Consider the following 18,110-nt stretch of genomic DNA (forward strand, 5'->3'; position numbering starts at 1 on the left):
TGCCGGGGGTTGGAGGAGGGAATGGCTTCCTGCTGCTGCGTGCACTCCCAGGGAGAAGAGTATGGCAGGGCATGTGCCCCGTGCCCCCCAGATTTGTATGTGGGGTAGGGGCAGCTGTGGGTTGCCCACTGCAGCCTCAGGGCTCTCTGCCCTGCTGCCCTCCCCCAAGAAGCCCCATGCCAGCTGCATTACTATCGCAAGGCACCCTCTGTCCACCCAGCAGCAGCAGGGGTGGTGGTGTAGTGTTGTGCCCCCCACTGCTGCCGGGTGGCCAAGGGGTGCCAGGTGGGCAGTGTGGCCAGCATGGTGCTCTTAGAGGGAGGGCAGCAGGGTGGAGAGCCCTGAGGCCACAGCAGGCAGTCCACATCCACTCATGCCCTTCCACAGTCTCTGCTTTGCTCTGCTCCAGCTGTTCCATTTGGGAGAGGCATCATTGTAAGCCCCTTCCCCCAATAAAGTGGGTGTTTATGATTGTGGGGGAAAAGCAGGGTCTATGGGGAGGGGTTTGGAGGATTGGGGAGGCAAGTGAGGTCTCCAAGAAGGGGTCAAAGGGACCAGGATCAGGGAACTAGCAGCATCTGTGGGGGTTTGGTGGAATCAGAACCCAAGCAGGGTCCACAGGGGAGACTGGGGGGCCTCGCTGGGTCTCCAGAGGGCTACCAGGGACTAGTCAAGGGGGTTATGGGGTCTGGGAGAGCTTGGCAGGATTGGGGGACTGGTGGGGACTGTGCAGAAGTTCAGTTAGATCAGTTTTACCAGATCTAATCTAAGTTAAACTACCTCCAAGGTACTAACTTAGATCAAGTCAGCCAGTTTTAGATGGATCTAACCTTTCTGAACTTCTGTGCAATTCAGGTAGACATTTTAACATGCTCTAACCTTTCCCTAACTTCCCTGAACATCCGTACCTAGCCTAATATCCATTCTGTAAATGCATTACATCCCATACATAATTTATGCCATCATTCTGTTACCAAAGTATTTAAACCAATTAATTGTCACTAGAAATAATCAGTGGTTAAACACACCCAACTGCAAAATAAAACTGAATGTTCCACAACTTTAGACAGGCTACTGTAATCCTAGGTATCTAACTTTTTATACAGTGCCAAATCCTAAGGAACAGTAATATTTCAACACTAGATTAGTACCTAATTCAAGAATGCTCTATTTGGGGTTTTCAATTTAATTGGAAAACAAATAGTATCATTTTTGTATAAATAGTTCAATTATGCATCTGCTAACTTAAGTGATTCCTGGAATAGGATACATGTAGTAAAAGATTATCCACTGAGCTACAGCATGATTACTAGGAATTGGGACTAGAAATGCAAATTTAGAAGATCTCCTTATTTTCTGAGTTTCCCTACACTGTTAAAAGTCAATAGTGTACTAATATCACAAAGGTAGATAAAAGTGACTGCAGTAAAAACTACATTGTTAGACTGAACTGTGTGCTTCTACCTATCCAGTCTTTCACTGGTAGTTTTTAACTAGAAATGAATTTGTAGATTTCCTTAGTACGGAACACTATGTTTATAAAGGGACATAAAGTAGCATACAAAGATGATGAAATGATGAGCATGCTTTTATGCAGATAATTTGGTAATTTAGGATTCTTGTTCCCCTCTATCAATGCTATCACTTCATGTTACAAAAGTCTGGTCTCAGAGGAAAAGTTGTAGTTTGCAAGAGCAGCTTTCCCCATTCTTTCCCCTCCTCTGGTTAATCCACCCAGAATGCAAACCTTTAAGATCCAAGATTGTGCAACTCGCACGCCTCCCCCTGCTCCTATCCAAAAAAAATAATAATCAGAAGCACTCTTATTACAGCATTGGCACAAGTATTACTCATTCATTCAAGTTCAGGCACTCAGAGTATTTATTAAGGGTTTTCTGTGTTCCATTCTCAGTCTCCTCTCTGCTAGGGTCTGACTGACTCAGAGACCTTTAAGTCAAGACGACGAACAGACTTTTACGAAACAGCTAGAGAATGCTGTCTCAGAAAATGTTTTCCTTGATTATAGTATGTTGTGTTTTTGGGACTTCTACTTCTGTACTGGATGAAGATGACTATGATCTCATGTATGAGAATTTTGACAATGAAATTGAAGGTGTCATTCCTCCTGCTGAAGAAAGTAAGTGGATTCAAACTATTTTTCTGGATAGCATTTTTTATGAAAACCAAAGGAAGCATATTTAAATTATGCTCTTTATTGCTTAGCACTTGTAGGAGTTATTGCAATTGTTACATTTTTCAAAGAAAAAGCAGGTACTTTTTAAAGTAAGTTATTCAGTGCACCAAATAATACTTTATTTTTCAGTTTTCTTTTGTAAAAGGATTCTGGGAATGCTGCTACAATTTTTAGAACAGCTACCTTATGTATTGCCTTACCTTCTATTTTTAACCATTTGGGAAAGTACTAGCAGTGTAGAGAGTGTAGACATTTCAATAAGTATACCATTTGTGTCTTGTATTTTAGCTCCTTCCTGTGACTGTCAGCAAGAGCACACAGAATGGGACAAACTCTTCATCATGCTTGAGAACTCACAGATGAAAGAGAACATGTTACTTCAGTCTGTTGATGAAATCCTGAAGGTGGAAATGCAAACCTTAAGAGTAGAAATGATGCAGTTTGTGGCTAACTTTGCTGGCATGAGCACCACAGCTATTGAAAAAATCTCTTCCCAACTGGTGCTACATGTAGACCAAATGCTTCTGAAGAATAACAAACAAGTTCAGGAATCCAAGAATCTTCAAGCATCTGAACAAGGAGAGTTTCTTGAAGAGCTTCTTACACTGAACCACAATGTGTCTAAAAGGCTCGGCCAGCTGGAAAGTGTTTGGCAGCAGAGAACTGAAGCAGAGGCTCAAGCTTTTCCACTGCAAGATAAATCCACTTACACCAGAGAGGACAATTTGATTTTGAATTCTCTATGGCAAGAACTACAGGAAACAAGAACTGAACTGAAACAATCCCAAAAATGGGCAGCTCAGCACTTGCTGCCAGCAGGTAAGTCTATACCCATTTTCATATCCTGACCAGAAGGTTCAGATGAAATTAATCCTAGTATTTTTACCTCAGGGCATGACTGTAAAGGGATAATAGTGTTGCAAGTACTAAAATAGTTTGGAGCAAAGTGTGCAGTGAGGAAACCCACCAAGGTTTCTTTGTATAAAGAACTGGACGATGTTTCATAATGTAGGACAAGAGGACAGTTTAATCAAAGCTGTTATATCAGTTAAATTAAAAACTCCAGTTGCAGGAGCCTAAACTTGGGGCCAGGAACCTAGGACATATTTTAAAGAGACTCACCTTTTTTCTATCCTGGCTGCTGCTTCCTTCTCATCTATTCTAACTGATTGCCTAGGTATAGCTCCAGACCCAAGATTGAGTATGTCGATGTCCAACAGCTAAACAAATCTCAGGCTTTGGGGCATATGTTGACTGCTTAGCAAGGAGTCAGGAAGGAATAATTTTCTCCATGTGTGGCAAAATCTACTATATATAGTAAACAGTTGTTTTCTTTTTACTCATGATATAAAAGCAGTTGCTGGAAGCAGGATGCCAAGCAACAGTCATAGAGAAGTAAGGCTGGAAGGGACCTCCAAAGGTCACCTACTTCAACCCCCTGCCTGAGGTAGAAGCATTCCTTTCCAAACCATTCCATATAACCATAATCAACACGCTACGTAAAACCAGGACCAGATTAATGCATAGGTAAACCAGGCACATACCTAGGGTCCTGAGCTGCTGGGGGGAATGGTCCTTCTAGCCACAGCAGCAGCACAAATGGCCCCATCTACCTCCCCTCCCTTCCCCTCCCCTCTGCTGGCCTTGCCCTAGCAGTGCCTGCTTCCTAATGACAGCTCTGAGTCCCACTCCCTGCAGGCAGCAGCACCAGGGTGGGGAGGGGGGTCTCAACAGGCCTGGGGTCCACGAGTTTGTTTTCCTAGAGCCCACTAAAGGGTTAATCTGACCCTATCCTCAACACTGACACAACATAGACCTAACACCCTAATCTGCCACAGGTAAAGCAGGGGAATCAAGGCAGCCAATGTCTGTTTCTAAAAAATGTTGTCAATATAAGCTCAAGAAGCCTGGGCTAGAGGGCCACTCCCCCTCCTATGAAGGAAGTAAAAATCCCCACACAGCCCATGCCGATTTGACCATGCAGCAAAATTCCTTCTTCACCCCAAATATGGCCATGGAGCCAATATGTTAAGATAGTATTTTGATTCTATGTTTCATTCCTTCTCTATACCCTGCATTATCATAACAGACTAAAGTAAGTAGGAAAACGTAGGAATGAGTGACTAGGCATGTATATATTAACTAAAAGCATATATGAAAAATGATGACCAAGATAACACATTTCAGTTTTAAAGAATAATTGCTGAATAAGTATCACTGAACATTTAAGAAATATTACCAATATCATGACTTCAAAGGCCAAAATTTCCAAAAATTACTAAACACATCTATATTTGCACTCACAAAATCTCACAGTTGTGTGTATCTATGGAAAGTGGAGTGTATGCTAGTGAATACACAAAGATGCTGCAAAAGGGACTTCTCTAAAAAGTAAGCAAGCAATTTTTGTAGGCATGCCCCTCACAACTTTGAAAAATGCTAACAGAATTCACAAGAACCTATTTAAAAAATAATATCACGGCATGACATGACCTTACACAAAATGGATCCTAGAAAAGCAGGATCCAACTTTGTAACCAGAAAGAAAGAGAGAGAGAAAGAATATGGTTCAATTCTTAACAGTCCTTCTGTATGAGGGGTGGGGAGCAGGGACAGGATGTGCATGTGAAGGGGTTATGCCTAACCTGTAAAATTCCAATTAGCCTCAACAGGAATCTTGGTTTTTTACAAATGAACTAAAATGATTGTTATATCACTCCTCAAATCTCTCTTATGTCAAACTCATTCTTTGAACTGTAAGTGAAACCTCTCCGTCAGTTTGTATTTTTACATATTTCTACACCTAGACTACCATGACCAAGAAATAATAATCTGACCCACATTTAAAGATTACTTTCTGATTTGCTCACATCATTGTACATCTGGAATAATTACAGTGATGTTACTGGAATTATTCCTGATTTACAATTGTGAGAGAGGTCAGAGTCTGTCTCCATATGTTTTTATAAAAAAAATAAATCCTAATTTGATTAAAGATAGTAAAGATACATTTTAAAACATCCCATTGGTCTTTCTGGAAAACTTTTTCAAGAGAGCTTTAAGCAACTGGTTTTTGATTTCTCATATGTCTTGAATTACTGCCAGACCTACTCTTAAGGGATTTTCTAATCATAGTTTTTTTGTTTTTCTGCAAAGCTGGTTTTAGTTTTGCTTAGCCCTTGATAATATAGCCAGAAAGACTACTAATTAAGAGGCTGTTTCTCAACAGTGTTCCTAACATTTTTAAGTAGCATCCACAAACAGTTACCTCCCACTACCCACCCCCTACAAACACCAATGAAAAAATCTAGCGTAACCTCAAAATTTCCAAGAAATCAGTACGTGAAGTAATGCAGCAACCCAATCCTGAAGGATGCAATGAGTCCTTCATTTGTTAAAGCAAAATTGTTAGGACACATTTTAGACATTTTAGCTCCTATAGCTTGTTTAAACAGGAAATGAGTCAACTTAATTATAACAGGGGGCCCCTTTTACTCCAAGTCAAACGGAATATAATGTATTATATATTAACTAGACAACAGACTATCAAACGTGTGTAGGTTTAGTTGTTATCTGTTATTTTTCTCTAATGAAATTCTAGTAATGGATTTCTACCATAGGTTTTGTTATCAACACGCTGATCATCACTGGAGATGGGAAAAAAGTTCTTAAAAATTAATCTTATATATATATAATTTTCTGAGTTAAGAACACAGTAAAGTTAGTCTTAAAACAAACAACCAGTTTAATCTGGGGCTGATTAATTGGAGATATGGACTGAAGCTGGACAGCTGTTTACACAGGAGACTTAAATGGCAATTAATCCAAATTAGCTGCCATTGTTCCAAGACAAAATGTTAGTTCAAAAACTTCACAGATACTTAATGTGAGACAATAGCCTTGTCAGTGTGTGAGGCCTGAGGTTTGCTGTCAGACAAAACACTCAAATCTGAATCGAACTGGTTGTTGGTTTTTAGCTTTAATGTCTGATAGCACTGAGGCCAGGTTCAGAGTATGCAGGCACTTCTGAAAGGCTCCCTGAACAGTTTTGTCAATGCTTCTCACTATCCCCTTTTATTACCCATTGTTCCAGTTCTTTCCGGTAATAAAAACCTCTGGTGGCAAATTGTGTGAAAATATGAGCATGTGAATAAATACAAAACCCTAAAACTTGGTTCATAAATGATACCTTTTATTAAATGATACCTCTTATGAATCACAAAATAAAATCTTTCTTTAGAGTTTTGTATTTCTCTTTGTCTCAGACCAACACAGATACAAAACAGATCCCTGAAACAGAGGATTTAGACAGACACTCAGAAAGGAACTAGAGTAAGAACATCAAGATCACTTTCACTTGGGAACTAATCAGCATTTGAATTTAATTGCAAGAGAGGAATACCTACTATAAATCAGATTCTCTTCAGTTATGTCAATGTAAATCCTGAGGTTCAGAATACTGGGTAAAACCTTCCAAAGCATCCAAGTGAAAGAGTCAAATTTTCAAGAAATAGGACCCAAACCCTACTAAATGAGTTAAATGCCCTACTCCTCTTCAAAATGCCATAAATTAGTTTATAATCAGGTATATATAAGATCAAAAAAAATTAATTAGTATAGAATTATCTTTTTAATTGTGTTCCTTTTGCAGGATGTGAAACAGCAATTTTATTCCCAATGCGTTCCAAAAAGATTTTTGGGAGCGTTCATCCAACTGTTGCAATGACATTCCATTCCTTTACTATCTGCGTTTGGGTCAAAGTGACAGAAATGCTGAACAAAACCATTGTATTCTCCTATGGGACAAAGAAGAATCCATATGAAATTCAACTCTACCTTAGCCATGAGGCTGCAGTTCTTGCTGTGGGTAGTGACCAGGACAAGTTAATTACCCAGAACACAGTTTCTGCTGGACAATGGGTTCATCTTTGTGGCACCTGGAGCTCAGAGAAAGGGACCACATCATTGTGGTTACATGGAGATCTTGTGGCTTCCACATCAGACATAGCAACTTCACATATAATTCCAGATGGAGGAATTTTGCAGATTGGCCAAGAAAAAAACGGGTGCTGTGTGGGAGGGGGTTTTGATGAAACTTTAGCCTTTTCAGGAAAACTAACTGGCTTTAATATCTGGGACAGGGTTCTCAGTGATGAAGAGATAAAACAGACTACAGGAGAAGATTCATGTAATATCAGGGGCAATGTTGTTGGGTGGGGAGTTACAGAGGTTTTGCCACACGGAGGAGCTCAATACATTTAATAAAGTCTGAAAACCAGCATCCTGAACTATAGCTTAAATGTTCTTAAGAACAATGTTCCTAACAACAATGTACAAACACAAATGTTCTTAACAATGTACAAACACAGGAGAGCCTAATGAACCTGAGCATCTGAAATCTCAAGGAAAATTAGCATTGTAAGACTACACATGAGGGACTGTGGAGGTTGGATTTGATCTCTGTCTGCTGTCTTGTCAAAATACTGAAAAAACACATCAGAATGTTATTGGAAAAGCCATTCCTGAGCACAGACAGACTGCTGTCATTCTAGCTTAGTGTTTTCAGGCTCATAGACAATGTGAGTCACCTGTGGACACGTTGGGGCAGGATTTAGCTCTCATAATCCTTCCTAAATTCAACACAGTAAATGGATGGAACTCTTTTCTGTAGAACACACATAAGGCTGTTTGGGGGGGGCGGGGGGGAGTTCTGATTTGTTGTTTTTATGTTACTAATGCGAATCCTACAGATGAATCCTATAAGTCATGAAATGATGTTTGCTGTTTACTGCTTTTTGTTACTGATTTGTAGACTACCATAACACTAGCGCTTTGTCTAAAACATTATTTATCCTATGGATTGACTTAACATATAAAAGTAGTGTTCTCAATTATAACCTAATGTTACCTGTTAAGATCCAGTTGTATTATATTGTAAATTGATTTGTAATTATTTTATTAAAATTATTTTTGTAAAGTTGTATTGTAAATAAAAATACTTTATCAAACTGATCCCTCCTACAATTTTTCATGAAGAGAAACACAGTTTTGGGATTTTCCCCCATTGCTTTGGGGTTTTTTTGCTATGAGAAATAATGCATAACTCATGAGAATGGCCTGATCTACAGGGGATTGAAATAATGAGCACCCAGTGGCTGTGCTAAACATTGGGCTGTGCAAAACCTAAATGGTGTCTTGGGAATGGAGTCATCATTTCTCCAACCCTTGGCCCCTATGAACAGAGCTGCCCTTAAAGAGGCAGACCATTTCTCCTAAAAATGTGAGTCCAGTCTGAGTTGTACAATTTACAACTAGTAAAGGGGAGGGAGCAGGGGGTTCCTCAAGCTGGAGAAACTTCTAAAACTATCAGTCCACTATTCTGTGAATACCCTATGTCATCAATACCACACAGTAATTTATTAATTTTCACAAATAACTTTTGTTACATGGGAAAAACTGAGTCCCAGATCAAAGGCCTTACCAGTTCATTGGTTCCAGATCTCCTCATCCAAGGGAACACCAGACCTCCCAGTAAAACTGCACAAAGCCAACAGCTCTCTCATATCCTTTCCCATATATAGCAATCCATTACTTCCAAATAACTGTACATGAAATATACTGGAACAAAAAAACCCTCCAAAATTGAAAATGCCTTCTCTGTCTTCTTCCTGCACCTAGTATCCAAAATACCAGGGTTTTTATCTAGATGTTTACTTACAACCACATGAGCTTTAATCCTGCCAGTGATCAGGATCCTTTGATCTGTAACTCACACTTTATGGGAAACCCATCTCCCTTTCTCCCCGAGTAAAATAGAACCTTTCCCGCAGCCCCACCTTCCTCCTGTTATGTGCCAAAAACTTCTCACCCAAGCCCAAAAATGTCTCATCTACCCTTGCAGACCCTTCATATGTAACCTGACCTACTTCATTGTATCATGACCTGTGCACTGAATGAGACTGGGCCCTGTGGAATTTATAGTGCATGATCATATAACACAAGGCTGTACCATAAAGCATTGCACAAGAAACAGATTAAGATTGTGTGAGTCATTTTGGAATTTCTTGCATTCAGGTCTATGCATCTCTTCCTACCTTTAATGATATTTAATGTGGTTTGCTTATGGGATAGGTTATACAATATCTGTTAGTAAAACATCCATGTTCTATAATGCAAATACCCCATAAGTGTGACCAGAGATGCTGAAGGTTCTGGGTGTGGTAGAGCCAGCATGGCTTTACTACATGCAGGCATCAGCATGGAATTTATTGAGACCATCAAGGTCATGCAGCTCTTTAGCAGACTAGTGGACTGTATTCTTAGGCTCTCCTTCACTCTGCGAAATAAGCTTTTCAGTCCAGGAGGGCAGGTCCTGTGGTTCTGCAGCAACATCAATTAAATGGTCAAACTCTTCCCAAGGACCCAGCAGGCCTAGAGCTCTGAGGGCATGGAAAGGCACATGGAAATAGAAGGGTTCCATTTCTGCCATCACCCTCAGGAAACTCCTCAGTCTATTTGTCAATACTGTGTATAGGATATGAACATTTCATGTTGGAAACTGACTACTCTCATTAGTGATCTCTAAATGCTTGGCACAACACATTTGTTAAACATTCTTCCTAAATGGCATTTTTATGGCTAATAAGATGAGAAATAAATAATGCAATCCAACATTTGCCCAAAGTAGGTACTATGCCCATAAATCCATTAAGTGCATAAACTCTACTAGGCACTTGGCCAAATTCTGCTATTAGTTTCACCAGTGCAACCTCATTGATCTCTCTGGAGCCATCCCAGTCTGAATGAGACCAAAATAAGGCCCCTTATTTCCATTTATTCTTGCACACTTACAGCTAAGATTCCCCAATGAACTATTGTAGTTCTGAATCATGGATCTTGGCAGCATATTGAAACAAATCCTTTCATGACAGAATTGCAATTTATGTGAACTAAAACTAGCCAAGAGGCCAGTATGCAAAACACAGGAATATTTCAGTTCTGTACAGTGACATTTTTTAATCTACAATTTTCATCTCTGATGTCTATAGCAACATCTGCTGGTGGATTAATATAAATGCAGGAATAATCACAGTGAGGCATTAAATCAATTGCAAGCTTTTAAATATATCATTCTCTCTATATATCTGGGATTGTATCTTAGGGGCCTCTTCTCATTCCATTCTGTTGTGTTCTATTAATAATGCTATTTTCCCAAATGTTAATACAGAGGCTAAAATCTTAATCAATGCTAATGACACTGGTCTTAGATTTCCTGAGCCAGACAAACATTTCTCAGCAATATTCTTTCACTTGGATTTTATTTAATACTGTTACATGGCTTACAGATACTTATCTCACAACACAACTCATAAAAGGAAAAAAACAGAATACTGAGTTCTGTTCATCAATTTAAATTTTACCTTGTTATCTGACCAGCTTCCCTGCTCCAGCTCCCCTCTCACCCTGCTCTCTCTATGAGTCCTGAGTTAGCAGAGAGAGCACTCTCTTTCTACAAGAGAAAAGGGGAGATCCGTGCACAAAGAAGCTATCTGTTCATAAATCTAGTCCACTGGTATTTCAGGAATATTACTGTAAAATGTGTGAGAATCTGTTCTGGATACTATCTGCAGGTAGGAAGGAGGACATTCTTCCTAGAGTTTTTACCTGTCTTGTTGATCTGGTATGATTTGTATGAAATGAATTAAGGAACAAGCTGCCATGTACTTTAACTATTCCCATATCTAATACCATAAAATAAATATATCCCAATTTTTTTTAAAAAATACAGAATTAGATTTTAAGATGGTTTTAAGATTTCTCATCTTCAAAACAACATTCCTGCAGTGATCAGTCCAGCTCTTGTCACTCACTGGCATCCACCCTGCCTTGGAAAGCAAAGCCATGTAGCAAAGTATGGTAACTGATTTCAAATAACCTGCACTCCACTTTTTAAAGATTGTGATAACATTACCATAATATTTAAAAGTATTAAGAATAAGATTTGAACATTTAGCAACAAAGATTATTTGTTGCTAATTTCAACAATTTAGCAACAAAATTCATATCCAACTAATAACATCGATGGGAATAAAACACTATTGCTATTCCTTGAAAATTTCTCTCTGACTCTTTATCATGGAATGGGCCAGCGTCTGTTTCAACTGAAATCAATAGAATTTTACCCCTGCCATAAATGGGAAGGCAGAAGGCAGGGCAGGGCGAGACCTTAGAAACTAATTAATTCATAAATGGCCCAATCTCTATGGGCATCCAGACACATGCTCCAGGGTGGGGATAGGGGAGAATTTTAATTACAGTGGCTGTCAGGAGCCACTCTAATTAAAATGCCTACAGCGTCTCATGTATTCAGCATCCCACACTTCAAAATGGCAGTAGGGATGTTTTAACTAGAGCTCATTCAACGAGCTTTAGTTAAAGCACCCACACCGCCATTTTGAAATGTGGGGACGCTGAATACACATGCCAGTGAAGCTGTGGGATTGTTTAATTAGAATGCTCCAGCAGACTTGATTGAGTCTGCTGGAATAATTGAATCTGGTCAGGTACAGCAGGTGTCCCACATGTATACAGGTACCCTAAGGTGTCACCTTGCCCCTGCCTTCTGCCTGAGATCAGACTGACATGGCTAACTTCTCTCTGAATACATGTGAAGGAAAATGCCAGGAAGTACAATGATGTCTCACATTGCTGTTTATTATCTACAGTCCACTGGCACCTTAATTGCTGGCATGCCATGTTCATGAACATGGAAATATACAATTCTTGCCATAAAGATGTTGTAACCCACAACAAATACTCCTAATCATTAAGGCTTAAATAGTATATGCCGACAGCACAGACTACTGGACCAGAGATATCTATCTGAGGGGGTCTTCCAGGATTCAGCCTAGAACAGGAAAGCTTTCATACCTTGAAGAACACTTTTCACAATTGCATCGGTGTGATCAACCAGCAGGTCAACGTTGCTAATTGCAGCCAAGGACAGATAACTTGACATGTTCCTACACAGTTCCTTGTTACCCCTCTGGAGAAATCTTACTGCTACTGGGACAGCTAAAGCCATTATTGGAAGTCGATTATAATTCTGTAAAAACATGAGAAGGCACCAAAAATAAGAAGCTGAAAAATTATTAAAATAAATCTCATACTGAAAAAAATGTAAGGAAACAGAAATCAGATGAGCAAGGGAAAAAGCAGTCCAAAACACTTAGAGAAAGGTTGCTTCTGGGTAACATGATTCAAGTCAGGACTTCAAGAAGGAAAACAACAACAGATGTAATTTCAAAATACTCCAGCTGTACACGCTAATAGTGTACCTATTCCTATTTTCAGCAACTGAAATAGAGAAATACTATGATATGAAAAATGGTTGTGGACATAACATAATATGTTTTCTCCGAAGTAAACTCTGTGCTTGGCATTTCCACATAAGGTGGTTGTGGTAATAACAATAATCCAACCTGGAGTGCATCTTAAGAAATGGATGGAGGGAGTAGAGCACAATCTGTTGGCAAAGATTGAACTACTTACCCAAAGTGATAACATATTGGCATAGCTCCCCAGTTTTCTTTTAACATAGGGCTTTTATCTATCCTGGAGATTAGCCTCAACTTGATCACTCAGAGCAGCTGTATACCAGTGCCAGCAAGGAAGACAATAATTAATGTGAATGCAGTTTACCCTTATTTTGAGCATAAGTAACTCCTCACCAATGCAAATCACAGCTTTCCACATCTATATTAGGGATTTAATTAGTGTGACTACATGGGTTGCTGACCATAACTGCTGAATCTGAACCTATTCTCATAACGAAGAACTGAATGAAGAAGGAAATCCCAAATTCCCAAAAATGTAAAAAATGCATCCACTGCCAGCTCACCTGACCAAAGTATCAGTATAAAACCTATTGTTGTGTTGTATTTACAATCTGGGCCTACTCTGATCTCATTTATGCTGCTGTGAATTTGGATTTGCTTACAGAATCAGTTGCAAAAGAGCCCTTAACCAAACTTATTGGCTACATGAGAATTCTCCATGCTATGGCATCTTCAAGTGACAGGGAGGAGTTCCTTTACTGTCCCCTATCTCTAAGCAGTGGGCTCTGGAAAAGTAATATGTTTGAGAAAGGAATGTATTCCCACAGTTGCCAAGTGCCGTGACAGCCTCTTGTGCCATCAGCATCTTGAGCCAGTAACAAGAAAAGCCCTTAAGGCTAATGGAACTGCTACCCTGCCGAATGTTTAAATCCACATCATGACTTAGCCAAATTCTGCCTTCAAGATATCTGCCCCTCCCCAGACTTATTGCATAAAATAAGATAAGATTTGGTTCTTTAATTGGGACTTAAATCTTGAAAGAAAATTAGAGAATGGAAATCTTTCTATAACAAGAAAGATGAAATGTTCCACTGCCTGAGAAAATGTACTAATCCAATTGGAAGCAAGAATAAGGTTACAGTTGCTCTGTAATAAATAGCTGTGCATGACTGTTCACTTATGAAAATGTGAAGGTGACAATGAAAATCAGATTTCCATAGTATAAAGTAGAGATGTTTGCAAACCTCAGGGAAACTTACTGCTGCTAACATCAACAGAAACATGTGACATTCAACCCAGCTGTGTGATATTCATTACTTCTCCAACTGTCCCAAATGTATTGTATAAAAACTCTGATTGCTCTTTCTTCTGCAAAGGAGCTCACTAGGTAGCTTTGGTTCTAAGAGCAGCAAATGTGCTTGGAGATGTTCTCATCTTTGTTTCTTTTCTAATTTGTTTTGGAGTGATTTTCTTTCATGCAGTTCACTGTGCCCATGCAGAACTTTGCACATCAGATGTTAACATGTGCTAAGTCAACTATTATACCTCAAATGTCTGTGAATCATTCTCAGAAAGAACAATCAATTTCTGAGAACAGTTTTATTTGACTGTTGTTTATTTGTGGGGAGAAAGAGGAGAAAGTTCCTGTGGACTGGCCAGCAGAGATGAAGCAGCCTGTTTGTGCAGTGAACACATGCTAAATATTTCTCTGGTCTTAAAACACAGTATCTAAACTGAACAGATAAAACATTCACATGTCATTAAAGGATGAATCTAAAACCCACTGAAATCAACAGGTATAATTCTGTTAATTTCAATGGGCTTTTTATCAGACCTATACTAAGAAATACAATGCAGGAAATGAGTAAGGTTTTTATTCTGACAAAGTTACAATAATAAGCAGAGTTAAGACAATGGAGACTTGTTCTGCTGATTTAAAAAATTACATTCCTGGACAAAACCAAACTGGGCTTCAGGTAGAATTTCTTCTTTCATTTTTGTAAATACTAATTTGGAACAGATTCCAAAGTTTTGGAACTGAAAAGACCAGGACTAGGCATACAGAGAGAACTGTAAATTACACGTTCACTGAAGTGAATTCAGCTTTGGGGTTGTTGTTTCTTTCCCCTGTAACTTTATTTGTTTCTTTTGGACGTCAAATGCTTTAAACCATAAGACAAACTGGATGAGTAATCTCTACACGTTTTAAGTACAACATGTTGTAATAGGGCCCTTTTGGGAATTACTTGACCAGCATCCTGGGTGAGATACACCTTCGGCATTGCTGGTTGAGCTACTATATGGAAAGACTAAATGGCACACATCTAAAGTTACCTCAGTGCCACTTTCTGGGCAGGCATAACAAAGGTGATTTTGAGTAAGTCTGGAGTGAACCCAGCAGAATTATAAACAATCAGTCTGTGCAGAGGGTATATTGGGAAAAAAATGGGAAATACACAGATGAGATTTTAAGAAATGAAATGTAGTATGGGTACCTTAGTGCTGGAGGCAGACTCAGGTGAAATGAAGAAGATTGGTTAACGAAAACACTGGCTTGTTTGGAAAATTCAACCAGCCACAGAAAACTACCTATTGCCAACGTGCCTTATGAAAAACAAACTTCCCAGACAGTCCATATCCTTCTCCTGCAACAGGCCCTACACAATGTTCAGTCCTTTGTTATATTCTAGTCCTACTCCCCTTTCTGATTTTTACAGCTACTTTTAATATGTACAGCCTGATGTGGAAAATTTCCAGGCTGTACATATTAAAACTCTTGGCTGAGTCCTCATAAATGCTTTCATGTTTTGAATGACTGTAGTACTCAGTTACTTAAATCAAAGAATTTTTTGATCTCTGATGACCCACAGAAAGGACTTCATTTCTTTCTTCATTCATAACTTGAGCTCAAGTATGTAAATACCCAGCTTCATATGCTGCCAACCAGTGCACTGCCTACTGAGTATGCATAGTAGCCATGCAGTCACTTAGGTGTCCATACTATATAGGTAACAGAATCACAAGCAGAATGTAAATGCCAAAAATTACACTTAAATGGCTGTAAAATTGTCATTTGGGTATGCAAAGAGATAAAAAATTCTACCTTTGCAGAGAAGACTTTCAAAGTGATCACCCCAAGCATGTCTACTCATACGTCACCCCAAGCATGTCTACTCTGGAACTTAATGCAGCCTACTAGTGTGACATAAATTCATGCCCTACCTTGCTCTGCACTTCTCCATATAGCTTAGCCCTCAGTCTCTAAGCACAGAATCAATTATGTGACTTCCTCTCTTCCCTTTCCTACTAGTAGAGGGTGAGCAACAATGGTCCTCACTTGGGTTATCTGGAATTATGGGGAAAACCTTGTGTTAAAGCCAAGATTCAAATTCTTTCCCCTGGTCACTACAGACGTAGGTTGGTAGGCTGAATGGCAACATTACATCATTTTTCAATTCATCTGAAATTGTCTCGTCTTTTTATCTTCAGTGGTTGCACCACCACATAATTAGAGAAGCTGGCAATCAGCAGTTGGAAATTCTCATACTGAGCCTTTCAGGTTACTCTGCATGGATTTCCATGGCTCAGTAGGTTGATGCACTTCCAGTAAAGGAGTTGTCTCTCCTTGCTGGTACTCTCCTTTCCTGACAGGCACGACAAGAAAGCCAAGTCAAAGGTCCACCTGAGTCACTGGTGTAGCATGGTTAAAGCATGCCAGTTCTGCTTCAAGAGAGCTATCTCCTGGTCATAGTAGGAAAGCCACACTAGAAAGTCTCCTCAGTGCATGCTGGGGTTCCCTTTACTGACACCTCCTGGTATTATTCCTTCTGTTATTTTAAAGGGGCTGCTTAAATGTTCCTGTGCCTGTAAGACTCACAATCCATATTTTGAAGCTGCTACTAAAAGGCTCTGCAATCACCATCCAAACACAGTACTAGGTCCCATGCTGCTCTATCATCACTCCATCCATTCCCAGGGTGTTACTGTTCAGAGTTTGGCTTAAGGAGCCCCAATTCATATGCATGGCTAGTACATTTCTTCTCAGGCAAAAACAACAGTCATAGGGTCGAAGAGTCTCTAAATAGATGAAGAATCAAGATCTAAGCTGCATGTTCAAGGTCAGAATTTAGCTGTAGATTAGTTTCCTATACTTGTGTCTGACTCAGAATTACAACTGTGCTTTAAAATGGGATCCTCTTTCTTGACACTCAACATATCTGATAAGCTAAAAAACGTCAAAGTTTGCCCCAAAACATTGTTTTCTTCCAGAGTCATAAGTGCCTTGAAAATAAGGAGTTTCAACTAAAAGATACAGTTATAATACTATCCTCCACCCATTAATCCTTAGGAATAATGCAACTGTCTTAAGTTCACAAAACATTAAGTTTAAAAAATCCAATACTCAAAACTCAGGAAAATTTCCAAAATATAATCATATACACATAATAGTATATGTTACCACTAATTCTTGGCTTTTAAAAAAATGTGATTATGCCAACACCCCTCAAAAATGCAGCTGTCAAAAGATGACACAGAAGAATTGGAGTATGCATTATAGTACATTTTTTGTACGATACACATACCTGCAAGATGCAACTCATGATATCAGATGCAATTTTTGCATGTGGTGTATCTTCATCTTTTCCTGAAGGTTTAAGTTTGTGCTCTAAGCATGATTCCCAGAGAGCCACAAGTGCCTTCCCATGTTTTTCTATGGATTCTGTCTCTCTGATGGCAGTAGTGATTCGGGTGATGCAGATTTCTACCACCGCCTGATCATTGTCATTAGTTTGGTAGTCCTAATTGAAAGAAACACATTTTTAAAAAGTAAAATGTCACCATTTTAAGGATTCTGCAACTAGAAGCAGTTTTTCTGTTCACTCAACTTTCAATTTTCTTGCTGTCTTCTTTACAAGTAATGAATAAGCTAATCAGAAGCAAAACTTAACTTATCATAGGTATTGAACAATTTCAAGTTGTAATGGAACACAAATGAATAATTTGTGCTTTTACAGAAAAAGTATGGATTCAATTATTAATGTTATGTAGCCTCGAATTTAAAGTTAAGACATCCAATTAAAATGATGTCAGTGTATACACCTTGAGGTCTCCTGTTCATGGTTTTTCTGTTTATATATTAGTCTAATTTAATTTTTTAGAACATTAACAAAAACAAAACAAAAAACAGTCCACATAGTCACATCTAGCACCTCATATCATTCACATTATGCAGTTATTTAGATAAGTGATGTCAATGGAGATAGCCAGTTTATACAAATATAACTAAAAACTTGCCCTACATCATTGCCATAACACTCATCTGGTACTAGTGTAAATGATTACAATAGAGAACCAGACCCAATATATACAGTGACCCTCATACTAGAATACTAATAATACAGCTATGCCAGAGGCACAGAGGCCAAAATTGGACCAAAATATTCATCAACAGCTGTGTTTTGTCAGCTAAACATGGACATGTTTAAATAATTCGCAGTCAATTCTACATTCATTTACAGAAATGTAATTCCAGAGTAACTGTTAAAACCACTGTGAATGAGTGCCTCACATAAAACCTA

General features: G+C 39.0%; 2 protein-coding genes across 4 annotated transcripts in view; one reads left to right on the forward strand and one right to left on the reverse strand.

Annotated features, from left to right (window-relative positions):
• VEPH1 (ventricular zone expressed PH domain containing 1) overlaps nt 1-18,110 on the reverse strand; it is a 117,997-nt gene that overhangs the window by 84,424 nt on the left and 15,463 nt on the right. For all 3 annotated transcript variants that reach the window (XM_090052184.1, XM_090052186.1, XM_090052187.1), the window contains exons 3-4: nt 17,115-17,330; nt 12,125-12,299 (exon numbers count right to left, since the gene is read on the reverse strand). In XM_090052184.1, the coding sequence (XP_089908310.1) occupies nt 12,125-12,299; nt 17,115-17,330 (391 nt within the window). The remainder of the gene's footprint in view (nt 1-12,124; nt 12,300-17,114; nt 17,331-18,110) is intronic.
• Nucleotides 1,721-8,206, forward strand: PTX3 (pentraxin 3). The gene is made up of 3 exons (XM_090054450.1): nt 1,721-2,137; nt 2,483-3,013; nt 6,846-8,206. Exons 1-3 carry the CDS (start codon nt 1,993-1,995, stop codon nt 7,454-7,456), a joined length of 1,287 nt encoding a protein of 428 aa, XP_089910576.1. The 5' UTR covers nt 1,721-1,992; the 3' UTR covers nt 7,457-8,206.

Source organism: Crocodylus siamensis, chromosome 6, assembly GCF_052110815.1.
Source record: "Crocodylus siamensis isolate JL-2025a chromosome 6, ASM5211081v1, whole genome shotgun sequence".
Taxonomy (NCBI): Eukaryota; Metazoa; Chordata; order Crocodylia; family Crocodylidae; genus Crocodylus; species Crocodylus siamensis.

Excerpts from the sequence above, each read along its gene's own strand:
- PTX3 (XM_090054450.1), top strand. The coding sequence starts at position 1,993 with ATGCTGTCTCAGAAAATGTTTTCCTTGATTATAGTATGTTGTGTTTTT. Across the intron at positions 2,138-2,482 it reads CATTCCTCCTGCTGAAGAAA|CTCCTTCCTGTGACTGTCAG; the intron begins GTAAGTGGATTC and ends CTTGTATTTTAG. Across the intron at positions 3,014-6,845 it reads TCAGCACTTGCTGCCAGCAG|GATGTGAAACAGCAATTTTA; the intron begins GTAAGTCTATAC and ends TTCCTTTTGCAG.